The sequence below is a fragment of the Neophocaena asiaeorientalis genome, unplaced genomic scaffold, assembly GCF_003031525.2.
Source record: "Neophocaena asiaeorientalis asiaeorientalis breed wild unplaced genomic scaffold, Neophocaena_asiaeorientalis_V1.1 scaffold105, whole genome shotgun sequence".
Classification (NCBI taxonomy): domain Eukaryota; kingdom Metazoa; phylum Chordata; class Mammalia; order Artiodactyla; family Phocoenidae; genus Neophocaena; species Neophocaena asiaeorientalis.
This window is the reverse complement of record NW_020172162.1, coordinates 4,254,800-4,277,499: the sequence shown is the minus strand read 5'-3', so window position 1 is coordinate 4,277,499 and position 22,700 is coordinate 4,254,800. Positions and strand designations below refer to the sequence as shown.

Genomic DNA, 22,700 nt, shown 5'->3' with positions numbered 1-22,700 from the left:
GCCTATTACAAACACAAAAGATTATTTGGATATCAATAATATCCTTATTGTTAATAACAATTCCAAAGTGCATCACTGAAGAATTTATTAGGTCACCTTTTTGTGTTTTAGGATAAAAGCTATTATTGATCATATTGGCATGTATGTCACTGAAGGATGAGATTGACTTTATTCATGTTTTCTGGAGAAAGGCTAGAAGGATTGACGGTCCTTTCAGTTATAGACCAAATCCGGGACAGCCTAAATAAAAGTTCTACTGGAAGCCAAGTTTGGTTTGTAATTCAGTAAACCATAATTGAACTGTTGTGATTCCAAGAGCCTTTTCTCTAAGGCTCTATTTGGCCTTGATGGGAATGAGACTTTGAATTAGATTTCCCCGGCACTCTTTTAGAACCAGCAGAAATCCTGGGAACATTCTCTGAGCCTTAAAGCCTGACTCAAGCCTTGGATGAACAACATAGGGAGCTACAGACTAGCATGGATTCTCCAAACCTACTGGGAGTTCTAGTGTACAGATCAGGAGATGTGGCATGTATATAAAACAGTGATGTTCAAATGTGTTACTGATTTTTTTTTGTCCACATAGTCTTTAGTGAAACAGTATTACCAGAATTCTGATTTATATACAATATCTAAAACTGGTGTTTTATTAATAAATGATCTCTTTAAAGTTCGAATAAGTAAAGTTAAATTATTTATCAAGCCAATTAGTGAGAACAATGAGCTTATGTTTTAAACAAACTTGAAATAAAGGGGTTATGGATTATAGTTACAGTATTTCTGTATTTTCTTGTATTCATAATATCAGAGAAATCTGGACTGACACAGCAAAGTACCTACATGCTGTAGCAGCCCACTTACTACTATAGTTTTACTCAAGCAGATGCAGGCAGGCATGAATTTTTTAGAAGGCCAGAACACACAAACTATACCCTTCCTCGCCACTGACAAATTTACAAGAATGTTCAAACATATACTCACAGAGATGGTGGAAGAAGCTTTATTTACTCCAGTATCTAAATTATTATTTTGGTGGTTTCCAATGTATTTACTGTTTATAGATGTTTGTAGGTTACCTTGAAAAAGAAAGCTCAAATATAATATTTCATAATACCTCTAAAGTACTTGTAAGAAATACAATTCTGAAATCACTGGTAATGTACAAAGAAGCCTGGTGTAGGAGGAAGCCAGGTTCCGGTTAGCGTAAAGCATATTAATTCTTGATAAAATCAGGAATTGTATTAACAGAGTAGAACTTTAGAGCTGAAGTAAAGTATGAGAGATCATGAAGTTCATTTGCCCTTCATTTTAAATTTGAGAGGACTAAAACTAGAAGGGTTGTTAAGAGATTGCCATACCTTCTGGGGTTTTGTTTTTGTCTTCTTATTTGTTTGTTGTTTTGTTTTTTTTCTCAGAGTTGGACATTAGTAGATGACTCCCTATTTAATGATCCCTGACAGAATCCCAATCTATTTGCCAATCTGTATGACTTATGTGAGGTTTGAGTCTCAATAAAATAGATGTCCAATCTCAAATTAAGATGTTTCTGCTTGTTCATAGGATTTAAGAAATTAAGTGCATATAATTGGCATTCAGTAAATATTTATAAATAATGAATGACTGAAGGGTTTACGTATTATTAAGATTTCTGTTAATTGGTAAAATAATAGCACTGACATCCATACATAAACCTATGCCGAAACATACTTTTAAAATTAGAGATATAACAAGTTAAAAAAGAGTACTACCTTCTCCAACTTGTAATATCTGAATAAAATCCTATTTTAGTGTTTCTCAATTGCCCAAAATTAGGAAAATCAGATTTTCTATTACTACAAATGAATGATCTTGAATTCTGTTCAAACTTAATATCATATAACAAAACAAAACAAAACAAAACATAATTTTTAAAGTTGCATTCTTTTTTTGAGTATTCTTAGCTAAATAGAGAGATAGTAGTGGTAAGTGAAAATAAATATATTTGTTGAATTACAGTGCCCTGAATGTACCCACAATCTTTGGGCAGAGGGGAAAATGACCCACAGAGGTGCAGTGAGGATTTTGGAGGGCAGAAGAACAGATGAGAAAATCCAGTGAATGGCATTTAATTTCTAAAATGCTTAGTAATATGCAAGTAGTTTGTAGATGTGGCCTTGTACTTTGTGATGAGGTTAAGGATCTACAACTTAATACCCTCTTGAAAAACAAGAGATCTCAGAAGGAGGCAAAGAAAGAAGGTGGTTTAAAGGATTAAAGGACCTACAACTAAAGATTATCACAAAGGAACTGAGTGGGGGGTTCTTTGAGCTGTTAGAAAAGCACATATTGTTGAACTCTATTCACAGCTTGGTAGTACTAATCATCGTGAGGGGGCATGGATAGGGAGGTCAGGATAGCTGGTATAAACAAAAAATAACTTGATTAAAAGATTTTAGAATATTGTCATTAGGATTTTGTTTCTTTGAATTAAAATTATCTCTAGTTTGAATAAAACATTCAAAATTCAGACGTGATTAAGCAGATGACTTACTAATATGCATTTAGCCTAAACATTTTAACTGTGGGTAAATTCAGTTTTATAAAGGAAGTAAACACGTGAGAATTCAGTTCCATGAAGTCTGTGGGCTCAGGATAAGTTGAAGATATTAGGTTTGATTTTAATCTATTTTGAGAATGTAATTTTTTATATTATGCCAGACCAATATATTCCTTGGACGTAAGATTATAGGTTACATATTAAAACCAGTTATTGCCTTGTGCCCACAAACAGAAGCATTTTGAGAATTTAAAAAGCATTTTCACATATGTTTTTAGGTACAGATGAAATCCAGCTCCTCAAAAACTATTTTTTTTAACATCTTTATTGGAGTATATCTGCTTTACACTGTTGTGTTAGTTTCTGCTGTGTAACAAAGTGAATCAGCTATATGTATGCATATATCCCCATATCCCCTCCCTCTTGAGCCTCTCTCCCATCCTCCCTCTCCCACCCCTCTAGGTGGTCACAAAGCACTGAGCTGATCTTCCTGTGCTATGCGGCTGCTTCCCACTAGCTATCTATTTTACATTTGGTAGTGTATATACGTCAATGCTACTCTCTCACTTTGTCCCACCCCCCACCCCCGTGTCCTCAAGTCCATTCTCTACGTCTGCATATTTATTCCTGTCCTGCCACTAGGTTCATCAGAACCATTTTATTTTAACATATTTATTTTCTTTTTTTTTTTAGATTCCATATATATGTGTTAGCATATGGTATTTGTTTTTCTCTTTCTGACTTACTTCACTCTGTATGACAGACTCTAAGTCCATCCACCTCACTACAAATAACTCAATTTCATTTCCTTTTATGGTTGAGTAATGTTCCATTCTATATATGTGCTGCATCTTCTTTATCCATTCATCCGATGATGGACATTTATGTTGGTTCCATGTCCTGGGTATTGTAAATAGAGCTGCAGTGAACATTGTGGTACATGACTCTTTTTGAATTATGGTTTTCTCAGTGTATATGCCCAGCAGTGGGATTGCTGGGTCATATGGTAGTTCTATTTTTAGTTTCTTAAGGAATCTCCATACTGTTCTCCATAGTGGCTGTGTCAATTTACATTCCCACCGACAGTGTAAGAGGGTTCCCTTTTCTCCACACCCTCTCCAGCATTTATTGTTTGTAGATTTTTTGATGATGCCCATTCTGACCGGTGTGAGGTGATACCTCATTGTGGTTTTGATTTGCATTTCTCTAATGATTAGTGATGTTGAGCATCCTTTCATGTGTTTGTTGGCAATCTGTATATCTTCTTTGGAGAAATGTCTATTTAGGTCTTCTGCCCATTTTTGGATTGGGTTTTCTGGATATTGAGCTGCATGAGCTGCTTGTATATTTTGGAGATTAATCCTTTGTCAGTTGCTTCATTTGCAAATACTTTCTCCCATTCTGAGGGTTGTCTTTTGGTCTTGTTTATGGTTTCCTTTGCTGTGCAAAAGCTTTGAAGTTTCATTAGGTCCCATTTGTTTATTTTTGTTTTTATTTCCATTTCTCTAGGAGGTGGGTCAAAAAGGATCTTGCTGTGATTTATGTCATAGAGTGTTCTGCCTATGTTCAAAAACTATTTTAAATACAATACAGTATATATGCACGGCCTGAGAAATATTTTCTACTTGAACATGTCATACATTAAGTATCTTCCATTACCTTTTTGGTTTTTTTTTTTGAGTTGGTATTTCTTTTTTGTCCTTCTTTAAAACCTTCAGTAACTCCTAAGAACATATGGGATAAAGACCTAACTCTCAGTTTCCCACTACACTCACCTTTTTCTTGAACCTCATCCTATTCCAGATTAAATCCATTCCTTCTTATTTACTTCAACAATAATGCTGAAAAGTAATTAGCTTCTAAAAGTCGTAATGAATGAATTTTCCCACCTAACTTTGATATCTCAACACTTTCTTTACGGTCACTTCACTTTAGAGAAGCCTCAGGGTGTTTAAAGCCAGACTTGGTTACAAAATGTTCATGAATTTGTCAAACTATGGTATGTATACAGGCAGTGTCTGACTTGTAAGTACCTGCCTGACTTAACAAGTGAGCCATATGTGCCATTGCCCAAACCTATATAGCCACTATCTTGGTAGTGCAGGAAAACAGGAACAGAAAAATCAAAGGAGCTTGGGAATATCTGGGGTTCCAAAGGGGAAGATGGGAAGAGACTATGAAAAACAGAATTTGCTTGGTAGAGCTGGAAAGGACAAGCTGATTCCCAAGCAGAGCCTGCCTGTCTGCCTAAATAGTGACCCCAAAGCCTCCAAGAGTGTTTGTCTAGATGGCCCATATCTTTTATTATATGAATATTGAACTTGAAATTCATTATTAAGTTTTCAGTTGAGTTAAGCTTTTTTTTTTAATGGAAACATCTCTGTGGAGTTCACTCATTCAATACACTCTTATTGAGGGTCTACTGTGTGCTGGGCACTAAGATATCAGAAATACAGCAGTGAACAAAAAAGACAAACATTCTGATTTTATGGAGCTTACATTCTATTGAGACAGACTAAATAAATAAATAAATTAGTATGAGATGTCAGTCCCTCATATAATAAGTATGAGTTAGTATAAGAAGCCTGTTTTCTTCCTAATACCTACCAGTTATTCTAAGAAGAATAGGGGTAATGTGAGGAGCAGGTAGGAAGTTGGGTAAACTCTATTGAGGGAGCTTTGGGTAGCATGAAGTTACCAAAGGTCTGGGGAGACACTGAGAGGAATGACAGGCGTAGAGAAATAGAGGAGAGAAGCTCTCAAAGACCAAGACCACTCATTCCATGATTTCTTTTTTCTTTTCTGTTTTTTAAAACCAGATCTCACCCTGAGTATGAGCAAGGGAGATACATTTTTCTTTCTTGCTGCCCTCTTTTCTTGCCATCAGAATCAAGAACTTAAGCTAACATACCATTATTGACATTTTAAAAATATTCATTAAAGGAAGCAGCCCAGCTTCTGCTGCTTTGGATTCAGACAGACCTAGGTTCTAATCTCAGTCTGCATTTGACTACTTTTACAACCTTGGACAAGTTACCAATATTTTATGAGTTTCTGTTTTACAAATTTGTAAAATAGAAATCATTGTATCTGCCATATAAGTGTAAAGTTCTTAGTGTCTGATATATTGGTCTTATCATTAGCCTGGAAAACCTGACCATGATTTAACATGCTTATTCTTTGAGGGAAAGTGCTTTTCTAATTTAAAACCACTGACACTATTTGGAATACTACTTGTTTACAAATATGAGTGATGGTCTGTTTCTAAAACCCTATGTAGAAGTTTAAAACTGTGCATTTCTAAAAGAAGAAACCCTAAAGGAGAGAAAGATAGCAAAGATTTGTCAACATTCTTGCTCCTTTATAAGTAATATAATTCTAAAAATTAAATTGAAGAAGTGAAAAAGTAGAGGACAAATAAGAGAATATAAAATTAATGTTCAGTACTAGGAGGATCTCAACATACCCAAAACATGATGTTGAAAGGAAAAAAGTGCTTAGCAGGCAAGCTATATATTAAAAAAAAAACAGGAAGATATCAGCTAGAGGAGAAAAATCTTGACAAAATTAGTAAGCAGAAGTAATCTTAAAAACCAGCATTCATTCCAAGTAAAAATGTTTTAAATGACAATACGGCATTTTTTTCAAGAATGCTTAAACCACATAAATCTAACAAATCCCACTCCCCCTCTTAAAGGAGTTCTTTGGTTTAATGGCTAAAATCATGGCTATGTGTATCTAACCAGTTATTAAATATAATTTCTAAAGAATAGATCTACAAATCTATAGTACTTTAATTCCTTTCGTTAATGAGAAAATTCAAGATTTAATATGTGGTCCATGAAAGTGTGATTATATGTTTTGGCCTGATTAGTATTCTTTCTATTAAAATATACATATTCTTTTTCATTAGGTGACTATATTTTTTAAAGTCAAATGGATTTAGGGAAGCCATTTAGTCAGGAGAGCATATAAGTTGAGATTTATCTCCTAAATTTCAAAAACAAAAGTATGAGGCATCATTTCCTTTCTCAAGAAACTTATTATCATGTTGGAGAGACAAATCCACCTTTATCCCTACACTTTGTTTCATTTCCATTGTTCTTCATATCACCCTCTTGCCTTGACAGAATTGCCTCAGCAGCCTTCCTAGCTCATCTTCCTGCCTCTAGTTTTGCCTAAACCTTAGCTGAAATGCAAATTTGATGTCATTCTACTCTTCAAAACTTTTAGTAACTCCACACTACTCTTAAGAATGAAATTTATTGTCCTTAATGAATCTTAAACAAGGTCCCTTCTTACTGTTTATGTTTTACCTAAACTTCATCCATTACTCTCCATACCCTGTGCTCTAGACCCCAGTGAACTTCCTTTATTCAGTTTTCCTAACGGACTACCACTCTCAGTCTTTCCCCTGCCTGTGGACTTTTGCACATGCTGGTTTCTTTGCCTTAGCACTCTGTCTTTACTCTCCCAAACACTCCCCCGATTTTCTTGCCAAGGCCTCTCTACTAATCCTCTAAGCCCCTAGCTCAGATATCTCTTCCTTCTGGAAGCCCATCTTGAACCACCAGGCCACGTCTGGACTCTCAATGCCACATAGCTCTCTGCTCAGATCAAGTCATTTGACATCACTCTTTTACATGGGTGTAACATCTCTTTCTTGAGAAAATTAGAGTTGAGACCATTCCTGCTAATGACAAATGCAAAAACCTCACTTTGATACAGTTTGAGTAGGTTTACCAAAACATTTTTATTTTTATATTTATTTATTTGGCTGTGCCTCATTGCTTGTGGGAGCTTAGTTCCCCGACCAGATATTGAACCCACACCCTTGGCAGTGAAAGCTCGGAGTCCTGACCACTGGACCACCAGGGAATTCCCAAAACATTTTTAGAGGAAAGGAAATATTTCAGATTTACTTCTTGGATTAGATGTCAGGATTCTTCATCGAAGAAAAAAATGTTGAAAGGAAATGTTTAAATAGCAGATTTTGTAAATAGCTGCTGGTCTATAATGATAGCCTGTGGTAAATATCAAAAATGTAGTCCTTTGCAATTACTAATCGGTGCTCAGGAGGTTTACTACATGCTCAGCACTGGGGATTCATTAGGAGAAGCACCTTCAGGACATCTGGCCTACTCACGTAGTGAAATCTTTGGAAAATATAAACTTTTTATTAAATGATTTGGAACAAAGCATTTCCAGAAGTGAGATCTACACAATGATATTTGCAGGTCAATACAGTTGTTGGAATTCTTGGTTAATAGATTTATTTGGAGGCAGCTTTTTTATGTTAGAGAAGAGAGTGACTAATTCACAGTTACTGCTCTATCAAAAAGAGCAAAAATCAGTACTCTTTGAAGACCTTAAGTCAGTCTTTATAGAAACCATAAAGGAACCTTGACATTTAATGGCTTGAAAGGGTCTCAGTAAGGACTGAATTAGAATATATTAAAATTATTTTTCTTTTTATGTAAGGCAGCATCAAAATAAACTGAAACTTTCAAAGAAGGAGGAGGGAGGGAGGGAGAGAGAGAAAATAAAAAGAAAAGAAAAAGAAAGGAAGGAAGCAAGGAAGAGAAAGAGAAAGAAAGAAAAAGAAAGATCCTAATTGGAGCTTCCTATTCAATTTCAACATGTTTCTTCAATAAATATTTATCAAGCACAAAGTATTAAACATGAACATATATATACATACACACATATACACACATATATGTATATATACACATGCGTATACACAGTTTGCAGTTCTAATTTGCATTTAAACCGTTTTTGCATTAGATAAATGCATGCTTTTTCTTGCCTCATTAGAAAATAGAAAGGTAAACATTCTCCATTTTGTAAATGATATTTTAATGTTACAGACAAGGTTATGCCCCGCTAGACAGCTAACCCCCACTATTTTATTCCTTCCAGAAAATAAAATCACAGCTCAACTCTTCTAGAGCCAGTCATTTTTCACATACTTCCCTCATTAAGTAGCTCTATAGCTCACAACCCCTACATCAAGTCCATTTATGTTTCCACGTTATTCATCTACAACCAGTTTATATCTTGGAGGGTATGTCATATTGCTGCAAATTGGATGGTTTACTGGGTTTATTTTTGCCTGTGTGTTTGTGGCTGAGTGGGCATCAGATTAGACTGTTTGTTTTTGTGGCTGTGCTCAGAGGAAGAGAGCTTGGACGTCTCTGTAACCTTTTCTTCTATGTCAATATTAACCTCAAATTGCTTTTCTTGACCAGTAAAAATATTTTGGGTGCTTTAGCAATTTACAAAAGCAGTGTATGAGAACATATAACATCATTTTATTTATCTGGAGAAGATAAATAAAAAGTAACCATTTTTAACCTGCTACTTTTAAAATGTGACACTTTAAGAGCTCAAAGAGTAACTCAGTTTTCTCTGAGACATTGTAACCTCACTCCTAAGACTGAAACTTATTTTCATTTATGAGCCCTGGTTCTGTGTCTGTCAGTATTATTGACTTAAACTCTGCTTGTTTCCTTCTATCAGAATGTTCCAACTTTTTTTTTTTTTAACCTGAGCATGTAAGCCTTTGAAAATACGGGGCAAACATGCAAAAAAAGAGACCTAATTTAGGAGTTAATTTTTTAAAAAGAAGTTAATGGAGCCCTGTAAAGAAATAGTGTTGACACAGGACTTGAGAGATTTGTGTTCCAGATCCAACAATGTCAGTTATTTGTGTTCCTTTATGACCTGTTTTCTCACGTTCCTCATCAGGTTTCAGAGATTCTTTCTTTAGAACCTAGGGCGCTTATAAGGAAACAAATTTTAAAGCTTTCGAATATACTTGTGAAGAAAAAAAATTTAGAGATCTGCTACCAAGGCTTATCTGTGTAGGAGAGTGATATTTATAGTTTCTACATAGCTTACCCAAAATAATTTTACATTGAATATGGGTCATGGTCCCCTACTTGTTTCTTCATTCTGCGGCCCAGTCAGCGCTGTTTGGGCATTATTGGAAAGAAAGGGAAATTTCAAAAGTTCATAAAATGTGAAGCGAATTTGATTCCTCCTGGTGGTGTCGGGGTCAGCCTAGAGGTGGGTTGCTGTTTGGCTCTAGGTAAATGGACCCGAGAGGGTGGAGGGAGGGCAAGCTTTCGGCTGCTGATGCTGGGACAGGGACACTTTTGCCTTTCAACTGAAACCCGACGGCTCGCGCTGCATCTTCCAGCCGCAGTGCACGCACACCTCCCGGCGGACCGAGCCCATTCCGACCCGAGGATTAGCTCCTCGCGGGAGTTCATTCCCTAGAGGTTGTTTCTCGGCCGGCCGCGTAGCCCGCCCCCCGCGAGGGCCCGCTCCTCAGCGTCAAGGGGGCGGGGTGCCGCGGCGCTGCGAGCCTCCATTGGCGCGCGCGGCCGCCGACTCGGCGGAGTAACGGAGGGGGCGGGGCCGCGTGTCTTGTTTGTTTGCGCCGCCCCGCCCCGCACTGCCTCAGCCGTCAGCACGGACTGAGGCGCTCAGCCTCTGAGCGAAGAGGCCGACAGGCAGCCCGGCCAGCTTTCGCCTCCTCCGCGCCGCCGCGGCTCCCTTGCGCGTCCGCAGCTGTCCTCACGCCGACATGCGCCTGGCCACAGCCGCGAACGAGGCGTATACGGCCTCGCTGGCCGTCTCGGAGCTGCTGGGCTGCAAGCAGTGTGGCGGGAGCCGCGGCCAGGACGAGGTACCAGGGCAAGGGACCGGGCAAGTGGGCGGGCGGGCACCCGGCCAACTGCTTGGGCTGCACGGAGGTCGCGTCGCTTCTCCGCCCTCGCACCCTAACAGCTTCGGAGAACGCTCCCCGGGGAGGGCGCCCCTGGAGCTACCGCCCGGACGGCCGCCCTGCCCGGCCGGGCGTCGCAGGCTGGCCCGCGCCCCTCAGGTGAAGCGGCGGCCAGTTGGCGGGGTGGGGGGGGTTGCCACTGAGAGTCGTCCCCGGGCAGAAAATGTTGCGGCTGGGAGGGACAGCTGCCTCGGTCATTTAAATGGAAGTCTCCGAAACGTAAATAACGTTGTCTTCTGTACAAGTCTCCACAAGCCAGAAGAAACCTAACAAACTCTAGTCTCACGGTAGAACAGCCTGTGGATTTTTTTCCTCCTCAGCGTCTTGTCAAAACACATTATTCAGGGAACCTCACTCTCTTCGCCTCCTACTTTAAAAAAGAAAGAAAAAGAAACATATTTCGGTCAGTTAAAAATGATGTTGCCTAGAATAAGTATGTACTGCCAGCTCTATGACGTTATGCACAGCGTTTACTCTTGTATTAAACTATCCCTTTTTGTGTCTGAATTGGCCTTCAGAAAGAGCTATTTAATTGTAACATTTTGTATTTTTCCTAAGTGGCTGCAAATAGGGCACCATTTGAGAGTTACTAATACACCTTTAACTCAAATTTGAAACTTTAAAAGGCTTTAATTCAAAAGGTGGCAAGGGAGAAAGTAGAGAAATAGTAATTAAAATTTAAATCAGAATGTTTTAAGTATTGACTTAAAGAAATGTAAATACGAGGTAATTTCTCTACTGCCCACTAAAATGACTCAGTGTTAGTATTTATATGTATATATATGTTTTTTGTAAATGGAGTCTACACCATGATATACTACATATATTCATATAAACTTAAATGAAGACACTTTCTCCTGAAGGTTGTAGAACACCAAATGCTTTTTCTAGATTTTAGCATTCATGGAAGGCTATAGAACACCAAATGCTTTTTCTAGATTTTAGCATTCATGGATACATAATGTGCTCCTTGTTTCTAGATAATACAACCTAAAAAAAGTCTCATAACTGTTGCTTTGAAACTTTATCATAGAAAAGAGTGTGAAAGTGTTGAAATAGAATTTACAGTTTCTGTTTGCAGGCCGTAACAGATCTGTTCTCATTTTGAGCCTCAATCATTGTGCTTGAATCTGTTATTTCTGTTGGTATTTGTGTGCAGAATCCTGGTTTTTGCCCAGATCTAGAATCTCTAAATATAGCCATGTCAACTGGAAGATATAGATACATTTTATCAACAGCTTGCACATTGATTACAGAGCCTATGGGATTGTGTTCGGGATGCCAGGAACCTTTGTATAGTTGTATTTCATTTTTAAAACCTCCAACATGTGGGAAGATAAATTAGGAAGTAGTGCTTTATAGGAAAACTATTCACTTTACAAAAGAATTAATAACACGACTCTTTCAAATAGCAAGCTTCCACAGTGCCTTTAAATTAAACTCTTTCCAGGAATGGAACTCCTGACTAAAGTATAGGGCACACATATGGCCTAAGTCAGCCTTATAAAGCCAGTACTTTGAAGTCAGTGAGTTTTAATTTTTCTAGAATGTATTTCATAGAAGACCAGACACTGGAAAAAGAGGTACCTGAACTTTGAGTATTTCTAAATTCCCTATAAAAGAGTTAATGACAATTTTAGAAGAAGCACTAGTACATGTCGTTATAATAGGAAGATTTCTTTATAATGCTTCTAGACTTCTTCATTTCTATTTAAAAATTTGAAATGTCAGAAGGCTAGCTAGCACCCAGCTATAGGCAGTGATTCTCATAAATAAGGAAGAGTGGGATGGGAACTTTTACTTTTTACACAGCATATTTTTGCCTTGTTGAAATGTGTTTCAAACAGAACTGCTTTTGTAATTTTTTAAAATATCAAAATTAATATTATTGTGATTATCAGTATTAAGACATCTAGACAGTTTAATAATGTACCAAGTGCAGTGAGAAAAAATAAAATGATTCAAGTGATCTAATCATTTTTACTTTTCAACTAGTTTTGCATGTAGATAGACACTGTAAGCCAACAAATGCTCTCATTTTGCACTTGTGGCAAACTGTTCATTTTTTTGCTTAAAGATATTCATATGGATTCATAAATGTATCTGACAAATTTGAAAAATCTGATTAGAACACAAATTCATAAACACAGATTCATACAGTGATACATTACATACATTAGTCATTCTGTGGTACTGTCAACATTTGCTGAGAATTTTCATACTGTGAAAATTAGTGTGTTAGTATACACTGAAGAGGAAACAGATATCGTGTCAGAGATTTGCAGCAATGTTGTGATGGCAGAGGCTGTTGCTATGTCTTCAAAGATGCTGATTAGGAGGACTGTTGAGAGAAGACTGTTAGTTCCCATGTTAGATTTCCCAGCCACACCTTCACCAAGAGCCTGTGAGGTTTGTGCTGTGGTTAGCATTTACATCTGCTTCACAACAAGGCCATTTGCCGTTGGCAAGTTCTGCCTCCTTGAATTTAGATTGGCCAAAATTTGTTCAAAGTCTGTAATTCAGTTTCTTACAGGTACATATGAAGGCACAATTGAAGGAACCTTTAGGACGTTATGAAGTGCACTTAGTTTGGCTTATGATCACACCATTGAAGACCTGCAGTGCCTTATTTTTTTTTTTGTAATCAATATCTGCTAGAAAATAGGGTAGCAACTAATTTGTCATGTGACTAGGAAGTGTTTCAAAAGTGAGTTTTCCAGAAAGTTGAAACTTTTACCCCTTCAGAAATCAAGAATACTATTGTATAATAATAATGGTATCTAAAAAGACCTTTAAGTATCAAAAGCTCTTTTTAAAAAAATTTGTTCATTTTTGGCTGCATTGGGTCTTCGTTGCTGTGTGCGGGCTTTCTCTGGTTGCAGAGAGTGGTGGCTACTCTTGGTTGCGGTGCGTGGGCTTCTCATGGTGGCTTCTCATTGCAGAGCATGGGCTCTAGGCACGTGGGCTTCAGTAGTTGTGGCACGCGGGCTCAGTAGTTATGGCTTGCAGGCTCTAGAGCGCAGGCTGAGTACTTGTGGCGCGTGGGCTTAGTTGCTCTGCGGCATGTGGGATTGTCCCAGACCGGATTCGAACCCGTGTCCCCTGCATTGGGAGGCAGATTCTTAACCACTGTGCCACTGGGGAAGTCCCTCAAAAGCTCTTAATGAGGAGCTTTTGAGAGTAATTAATTAAAGACACCAACTCTAGAACCAGACTTCCTGGCTGTTTTCAAGATAATTGTCACCTGTTTCCTTTTCCCATAAGTTAGAGCTCAATTTGTGTGCTGTGGAAGGCTAGATGGAATCAATGACCTGCTTCCTGACAGTATCTGGATTAGGATAAATTGGGATGTAGATTCAGAGTTCATAAAATTCTGTTTTACCTAGAACTAGCCATAAGTAAAATAATGAAATTGGAGTCTTAAATATCAGAGATTCCTTTCCATTCCTTTCCTTTCTTCAGTTCTTCTATTCTGTCCCCTGCTTTGTTAGACTGGTACTTCACCAAGGAATGAATGTGATCTTAACAGTAAGAGGTTCTTAGCATAATAGGTTTATAGTCCATTCCTGAGAATGTTTGCTTTTTCTTAACATCCTGTTTTAAAACACATAATTTTTCATAAAATACATAAAAGAATCTATTTCTAAAGGAACTGGGAAAGAAAGATTTGACCTTTGAAGGCAAGGAAGAGGGGAGACAGTGATACCAGTATGGCCACTAAATTTGGCTACAGGGATAGACTTTCAAAGACTTGAGAATTAGAAAGGACCATTGGGAAAGACCTTTGGCATGCCTATAGGAAAATATTCCATTTCTGAAACATTAATAGTCACTTTCTTGGAACTGTAAAGCTATTGTTTTGTAACAGTTTGATATATAAACTATCTATTTGGTATAGAAATAAAACCAAAACAATATACTTCAACCTCTTTGTTTTGAGGCCCATGTGCTAGGAATCTGGTCTTATTTTTTAAAAAACACACACACACACATACACAATCCACATGCTGCTAATGTATTTGTAGGATAAAGTCCTAGAAATGGAATTGGTAATTTTTTTCCCTTTCCTTACAAATAGTAACATAATATATACATATTATATACACTTTGTCTTTCCCCCCCCACATAATATATCTTGGAGATCTTTTAAAGCCAACTTGTATAGGACTGCTTCATTCTTTGTAAGGACTTCATGCTATTCTAGTCTATGATCATACTAAACTTTATTGAAACAGTACTCTATTGATGAGCACTTAGGTTGCTTTATATCTTGTACTACTAGAAACAATGTTGCAGTGATTATACTTTTACACATGACAGTTTAGAAATGTGAGTATAGGGTAATGTTTAGGATGGAATTATTGATTAGGGTATGTAACTTTTAAATATTGATCAGTATTTCAGATTGCCCTCCTAGAGGTTGTAGTAATTTATACTCCTTTTATGTTTCTTGATATTTTTTCCTCACACTTCAAAACACTCCCATCAGAAAGTATAAGCAATGAATGGCTATTTCTCCACTGCCTCTCCAACACAGCCTATCATCAAACTTTTTGATCTTAAGCAGTATTTTAGGTGCAAAATTGTATCTCAGTATACTTAAATGGCAGTTGTTTTATTATGAGGGTTGATCATTTTTTCAGCCATTTATATTTCATTTTCTTTGAACTGTCCATGTCCTTTGTTCATTTTTCTGTGAGGTTGTTGGGGGTTTTCTTAGTGATTTGTCTTTATGTATTAAAAAAATTTAGCCCTTTGCTATATGAGTTGCAAATATATGTCCAAGTTTTCTGTTTGCTTTTGACTTTATATGTTTATTTTTCCCATATGAAAGTCTTTATTTTTATGTCATCAAATTTATCAATCTTACATTTTATGATTTCCTGGTTTTGTGGCATTCTTAGACCTAAGTCCACAGGTATTTTCTTCTAATACTGTAATGTTTTTTATTTTTGTTTTTTACACTTATATCTGACTTATTGTGGAGTTAAGAATGATTTAAGCCTCCAATTTCACTTTTTTCTGAGTGGCTCTCCAGTTGTACCAAAATCATTTGTTGAATAATCCATTTCTCCTCCTTTGAAATGCCACCTTTTGTATACTAAAGTCATAAGCATAGTGTCTCTTAGGTAGAAAATGAATAATAAACCCCTGAAATGGGGTGTTTGCTAAAATGCATTTTGTTTAAATAAGATAGTAAAGAACTGAGAAGGGGTATTGATTTTTAGCCTTAAAGTCTTGCCCCATATATTTTGTTAGAAATGTATGTAATTAAATCAGAAAGGCCAATAGAGTCATCATTTTATATAAATGGCTGCATTTGTGCCAAGATGATGTATTGAATAGCAGGAATGTGTGTTTTTTCCTTGCATTTATTGTAGGATATTAAAATTGAGACACATACATGGCCGGGCCAGTGAATTAAGTGCCTCCTCTAATGAGGGGCATGGTTATTAGACATTACAGTCTTCAGTATAAGTGTGGAATTATCAGAGTAAGAAATCACTGACCTCCAATACAAGATTATTTGAAACATATATAAAATTTTAGATTTAGTTGGCAAATCCAGCCTACTTTGAATCTGAATCTTGAGTTCTCCTAATTAAGATTCTCTTCAATTTTGTCCTGCCTGCTTAATTTTTAAAAATCCATTCTGCTCAAAAGGTTTTCATTCACTTGGACCAGATTTCTTGAATTGTTGCCACATGTTCTTCTCTGACTGCCCCCTCCCCCCTTTTTTTCCTTTAAAAGGAAAGCATCTGGTTTATATCATGAAGGACTTTTGGAAGCAGTAGAGAGAGGGTAGAAATAATATTTGTATGTAATTATATAAGCAAGGGTTAATGTTTAGTTGTTAAAGAAGGAGGGGGTTTTTTGTTTAGAGACTAGAGTGATAGGACATGAGCCTCAAAAAGAAAAAAAAAGTCTGAATTACATTTTGGTTTTATTTCTATTAGCACACTGTATTGAGGGAAAAGATGGAAGCCTAACAGTAGATTGTCAGTTTTTGTTAACCACACTACACTGTCACATAAAGTATAGAATTCTAGGTTCACTATGTCAAAAGGCAGAAAACCATTTATTTTTTAATTAGTTGAGCTCCTCTAAAATATAATATAAGCAAAGTTGATGAGATTCTATAAATTAAAAATTTAAGGAAAACTCACAAAATTAATTTCTCTAAAATTGTTTTACTCAAGCACAGAGAAACCATGCCTTGCACTACTTTCTCTTTTGTGGATTTAAATAGCTTTTTTATTTTTCATAGTATTTCTGTTCTTGTGAAGTGTTATTATAGATGTAGTAATAATTATACTTCTTTCAGTTTAAGACATCTAGGTAGAGGTTATGGCTTTTTCATTTCCTGACAAGATGCACAGGGATTGATATTTTGGTTGGTTGGGTTTTGGATGTACAAACACATTGGTCTTATTTTGTATCACTGACAATCCACAGGGTTGGCTGCTATGTGCTGAACTTTCTGTTCTAGACTTTCTGCCAAGTACTTTATGCAAAACTCTGGTTTTAGTGAAACAGGTTTTATTGTTTTTAGTCAGAGTTGTATTATAAACTGTTGTCAGCTATGTGATGCAAACAGAGAATCTGGTATATATATATGGCCATGAAAATAAATCACCAGAACAAGCCAGTCTCTGTTCAACTGGCTGTTTTTCTCTCCCATTCCTGTGGCCTCAGTTCATGTTGTTTACTGCTGGAGGCCTGAGATGGTGTAGTTTTCTTTTCTAGGAACTTGGAATTAGAATTCCTCGACCACTAGGACACGGACCAAGCAGATTCATCCCAGAAAAGGAGGTATGTTGTTTGTGAAAGTACATAGTGAACTGTATGCTTTTAAGGAAAAGCTTTCATGACCCACATCTTCGCATCTGAACAACTTGTTGGTCAACAATATGCTTTACACAAGTTAATCATCATGTTTTGGCAGTGAATATGTGGGATTAAAAAGCTGTTATAGTCATGTTGATTTCTAGTATTTCATGATGCTTTTCTAACACCCATATTTAGTCAAGCAAAGGCAAGATTTGTTTCTGACCAATGATATGCCACCTGCTTATATTTAGATGTTGTTTAGGTGTGCCCATAAGCCGAGTTACTTGGTCTTGGCCAACTCCACAGGCTGGTATCAATGCTAGATTGGATCTTTAATTCTAAATATGTAAATGCTCCTATACTTTGTTTTCACAGGGATTGTTTACTGTTAGTTAATTTTGGTTCTCTGTAAATTGAGGGAGAGTAGGTGTTGTTAAAAGGAAAGGCATTAGGGTCTGTTTGCAAGCTCTGCAAATTTTGATAATCTAAATCTGGATTCTGGATTTAGATCTGGATGTCTGGATTCTGGTCAAGTCTGCAAGCAGCCTATCTAGATGGCCTTTAATGTCCGGCCTTTGTTGTTTTTCCCCTACTACATGATATGTGACTCTTTATTCTGCTATCTTGCAACAAGTTGAGTTAAATTTGTAGAATTATAACCTCTCTTTAAGCCAAATTTAATCTGCTTCTAGGTGACACTTAGAGTGCAGTGCATGCATATTCCTTTTTTTTTTCCTTCCCCTGCATGTTTTCTTTCTTTTACACCAATTTACAATTTCTGAAACCATGGTTTTCCTCTCTTTCATACAGATTCTCCAAGTGGGGAGTGAAGACGCACAGATGCATACTTTATTTGCAGATTCTTTTGCTGCTTTGGGTCGTTTGGATAATATTACCTTAGTGATGGTTTTTCACCCACAATATTTAGAAAGTTTCTTAAAAACTCAACACTATCTACTCCAAATGGATGGGCCATTACCCCTACATTATCGGCACTACATTGGAATAATGGTTTGTAAACATTCAGTGAAAAATTCTTTCTGCCTGCTTTATTAATCTTTTTAAGAGATGGTTAATGCTTCAAACACAGGAATAAATACTTATATTCTAACTTCTAATTGAATTCCTGTTAGGTAGTATCTATTTTTCCTCTTTCTAAATAAGTACGCTGTCAAATATAATAGAAAAAGAAATATGTATTTACACTCTGTTGAGAACCATTTTCTATTAAATACGAGAATAAAGTAGAACACAAGATTATTTCACTGATAGTTCAGATTGACGTAAGTGGTGGTACTCACGTTCAATTTATAAATAATATTCCATTGTTTTATGGTTGGCACCTTAATTGAAGTTTCTTCTTAATCTGAGGTTCTGACAGTAGGTATAAAATTTTTGTAAAGTTCAGATACTTTGATCAGATATTTTATTTGTTCTTGGGATATTTTTGAGGTGCTTTCTATAGTGTATGAATTTTTAAATGTTTATATGAAAACTTCATTTCTGTAGTATATGGAAAATTTGAAAACATACTAATCAAAAACTTAATTAGCTGTTTTGCATATTGTAAAGAAAAAGATTTGTAGTTGTTCAAGATTTTAATATGTGTAATTAGAATAATCTTTTTGTTTTCTCTTAAGGCTGCAGCAAGACATCAGTGCTCCTACTTAGTGAATCTCCATGTAAACGATTTCCTTCATGTTGGTGGAGACCCCAAGTGGCTTAATGGTTTAGAGAATGCTCCTCAAAAACTACAGAATTTAGGAGAACTTAACAAAGTGTTAGCCCATAGACCTTGGCTTATTACCAAAGAACATATTGAGGTAAGTAGAGAGTATATCTAGGGTGTCATTAAAAAAAAAAAAATTAGACTAATTTTTAGAGCAGTTTTAGGTTTACAGAAAAATGGCACAGGAAGTAGAGTTCCCATATTCTACCTCCGTCAACCATCTACCACCCCCCGCCCACACACACATAGTTTCTCTATTACTAACATCTAGTATTAGTATAGTACATTTGCTGTAACTGATGAATTAATAATGTCTAATTTACATTGGGGTTCACTCTTTGTGTTGTACAGTTCTATGGGTTTTGACAACTGCATAATGTCGTGTTATCCACCATATGGTATCATACAGAATAGTTTCACTTCTCTCAAAATCTCCTATGCTCCCTCTATTCATCTCTCTCCCCTTCCCCCTGAAACTGCTGCTCTTTTTTACAGTCTTTATGGTTTTACCTTTTCCAGACTGTCATATAGTTGGCATCACACAGTATATAGCCCTTTCAGACTAGCTTGTCAGTATGCATTTAAGGTTTCTCCATGGTTTTTCATGGCTTGGTAGCTCATTTTTTATTGCTGAAAAATACATGTATGGATGTACCTCAGTTTATCCATTCATCTATTGAAGGACATCTTGGTTACTTCCAGTTTTTGGCAATTATGAATAAAGCTTCTACAAACATTCACATGCAGGCTTTTTGGTGGACATAAGTTTTCAACTCAGTTGGGTAAATAACTAGGAGTGTGATTGCTGGATCGTATGATAAGCTTGTGTTTATTAGCTTTGTAAGAAACTGTCATCCAAAGTGGCTATACCAGTTTGTGTTCCCATGAGCAATGGATGAGCATTCCTGTTGCTCCACATCCTTGTCAGCATTTGTTATTATCAGTGTTCTGGATTTTAGCCATTCTGATAGATGTAAAGTGGCATCTTGTTGTGTTATCTTTTTAAAATACCATTTTAAACTAGTTTTGTCTGGTTCTATTAATAAAGATAATAGAATAAAAGTAGATGGACATTCTCTAAAAGAATCTACCATGCAGTAGAAATTCTTAAAAATACAATATATTTTTGGTGTTGTCTTTCTCTTTTTTTAGAATATTTATTTATTTATTTATTGGCCATGCCTCAAGGCTTGTGGGATCTTAGTTTCCTGACCAGGGATGGAACCCATGCCCCCTGCAGTAGAAGTGCAGAGACCTAACCACTGAACCTCCAGGGAATTCCCTAGAATATTTTAGATTCTTTTATGTAATTGAAGCATCTTTTTATCAAGGAGATACAAGATTTGAATATGATTAATGCAATGTCTGTTACATTGTCTAGTAATATAAAATTACATATTATAAAATAATGAAGCAGAATGGACACAGATTTGTAAGACTTTGAAGAACTGTAGACTTTACCTTGAGCATAATTTTTAAAATAAATATAATTTGATGATTTAAGAATATTCAGAGTCAAGTTGTTCAAACCACTTTTTAAAAATTCCTTGAGGAGGCCTGATAATAAAGAAAAACAGGCGTATTTTACACAGTAGCTTCTACTTTAAACACAAATTCATTACATTTGGTTTGAGACTGCACTAACAACGTAGTTAATGCATTCATAATCCATCATCTGAGATATGGCAACTGCTTTTAAACAAAATGTATTCTACATTTTTAAATCAGGATTTCAGAAAGTCAAAATAATAACGAATGTCATTATCAGTTTATCTTAAGCTCTATTTGTGAATACATATTCATAAAAATTAGCAAATTCTGGGTTCTACATGCCTCAAATTGTAATTTTATCTTAAGTTTTATATAGTAACTAATCCTGTTTTCAGTAGGTTAAATACCAAGATGAACTGTATTCTTTCATCAATACCATACCCCAGCATAAAAATGTTCTCATTTTTTTTCCCAAGGGACTTTTGAAAGCTGAAGAGCACAGCTGGTCCCTTGCAGAACTGGTACATGCAGTAGTTCTACTTACACACTATCATTCTCTTGCCTCGTTCACATTTGGCTGTGGAATCAGTCCAGAAATTCATTGTGATGGTGGCCACACATTCAGACCTCCTTCTGTTAGTAACTACTGCATCTGTGACATTACAAATGGCAATCACAGTGTGGATGAAATGCAGGTCAACTCAGCAGGAAATGTTTCGGTAAGTATCTATTATTTATTATAGGATCATCCTAAGAGTAATCACAGTAATTGCTGTTATATTATTTTTTCATTTGACTTTTAAGAAAATCTACCCTGTTAAGTCCAAAAAGATATTAGGCCCCCATACCTGTTCATTCAGCAAGTATTTATTGTCTGCCTCCAAATGCTCAGCACTAGTCTGATGCTAAGGGACATACAAAATTATAAGACCCTCTAGGAGGTTACATTTGAATAATTTTAGGATCAGAAGCCACCAGCAATGTGCCCCATCAGAGCCATCTGGTATTGAACAGCTACTGAGTGAGATGAGGGGAGACTGAGAACAGTGGAACTTGGTGGTAGAAACTTCCTGATGCTGATCACATCCTTTTGCACAGAAGAAACAGGCTGTCTTCTTAATTACTTTTTAGAAGATTTAATCAGCCTTGATCTGGAATTTCTCCTTTTAAAATACTTCTTCATGTTTTAACTTCTCACAAATATATATAAAAGTGAATGTAAATTTATTAAAATGCTTTTACCTCTATTCCTTCTCTTCTCTGGCTTTTATATTTTCTCAGTTATGTTATTCCTTTGAAACAGATCAGAATGAGTTGAATTTTCTATAAGCAAATTTGAATTCTATATATGATGAGTCAAAATTCCCTCTGCATTCTTTAGCTGTAGTGAAAGAGAAAAGGGTTTATATTTCCAAAGTGAAATCAGAGAAACAACATTACAGCCTTTTGAATACTTTGCACAGATTTTTTCAGTTGTATTATTTTACAGATTTGGACAGGTTAAATTTATGTATTTGACTTTAACGTGTATTTGACTGTTAACGTATATTTGACTGTGGGCAAGTTATCTAACCTCTCTGAGCCTCCATTCTTTCATTTCTAAATGAAGGTCAAACACAAGGTTATTGTAAAGTTTAAATGAAATGTCTCTAAAGAGGTAAAAGGCAAAAAAAAAAAAAGAGGTTAAAAGGCCTAGTACAGTGCTTGGCATTTATCAGGTACTAAATAAGAGGTAGCATTTACATATGGTGAGATTAGCACAGGAGGGAAAATCATGTTCCCAAGGTTGATCACTGTGCTGTGCTGGCAACGCCCAAGACCATCAGTTCCACCCTCTGTTGAGCTATCTGGATTGTTGTTAGAGGCCTGCATATGGCCACTGATTGTTTATCAAAGCTTAAAGGTTATGAGATGGTCTAAGGGAGAGTACATCAGTTGCTAGGATGCTTAGAGTTGGATTGTTGTCCTTCCCCACCTTTGATTTAGTACAAGGCTAAAGAAAAAGTACTGTTCCTAGTTATCCCTCTATTAAATGAGATAATAGTGAAATAATAGAATTTTTAAAAACTTCCCTAGTAGATAAGCTCCCTGTTCCCAGGTGTTGAGCATTTTTTAGCAATAAATATTTTTAAATTAAGATATGTACCTTGTTTTTTTAGACATAATGCTATTGCACACTTAATAGACTACAGTATAAACAGTATAGTATAGTACAGTATACGGTATAATGTACAGTACAGTATAGTGTATTTTTGGCTGCATTGGGTCTTCGTTGCTGCGCGCGGGCTTTCTCTAGTTGCAGCGAGCGGGGGCTCCTC

The 22,700-nt window shown here is 36.4% G+C and overlaps 1 protein-coding gene across 3 annotated transcripts in view; it reads left to right on the top strand.

The window, feature by feature from the left end:
- SESN1 (sestrin 1) overlaps positions 1-22,700 on the top strand; it is a 104,043-nt gene that overhangs the window by 72,318 nt on the left and 9,025 nt on the right. Inside the window, exons 1-5 of one of the 3 annotated variants that reach the window (XM_024755370.1) lie at positions 9,995-10,232; positions 17,079-17,144; positions 17,973-18,173; positions 18,803-18,985; positions 20,859-21,101. In XM_024755370.1, coding sequence (XP_024611138.1) covers positions 10,131-10,232; positions 17,079-17,144; positions 17,973-18,173; positions 18,803-18,985; positions 20,859-21,101 — 795 coding nt within the window. In that variant the 5' untranslated portion in view covers positions 9,995-10,130. Of the gene's footprint in view, positions 1-9,994; positions 10,233-17,078; positions 17,145-17,972; positions 18,174-18,802; positions 18,986-20,858; positions 21,102-22,700 lie in introns of those variants that run through there. The other 2 variants (XM_024755352.1, XM_024755361.1) reach the window with 2 other exon arrangements.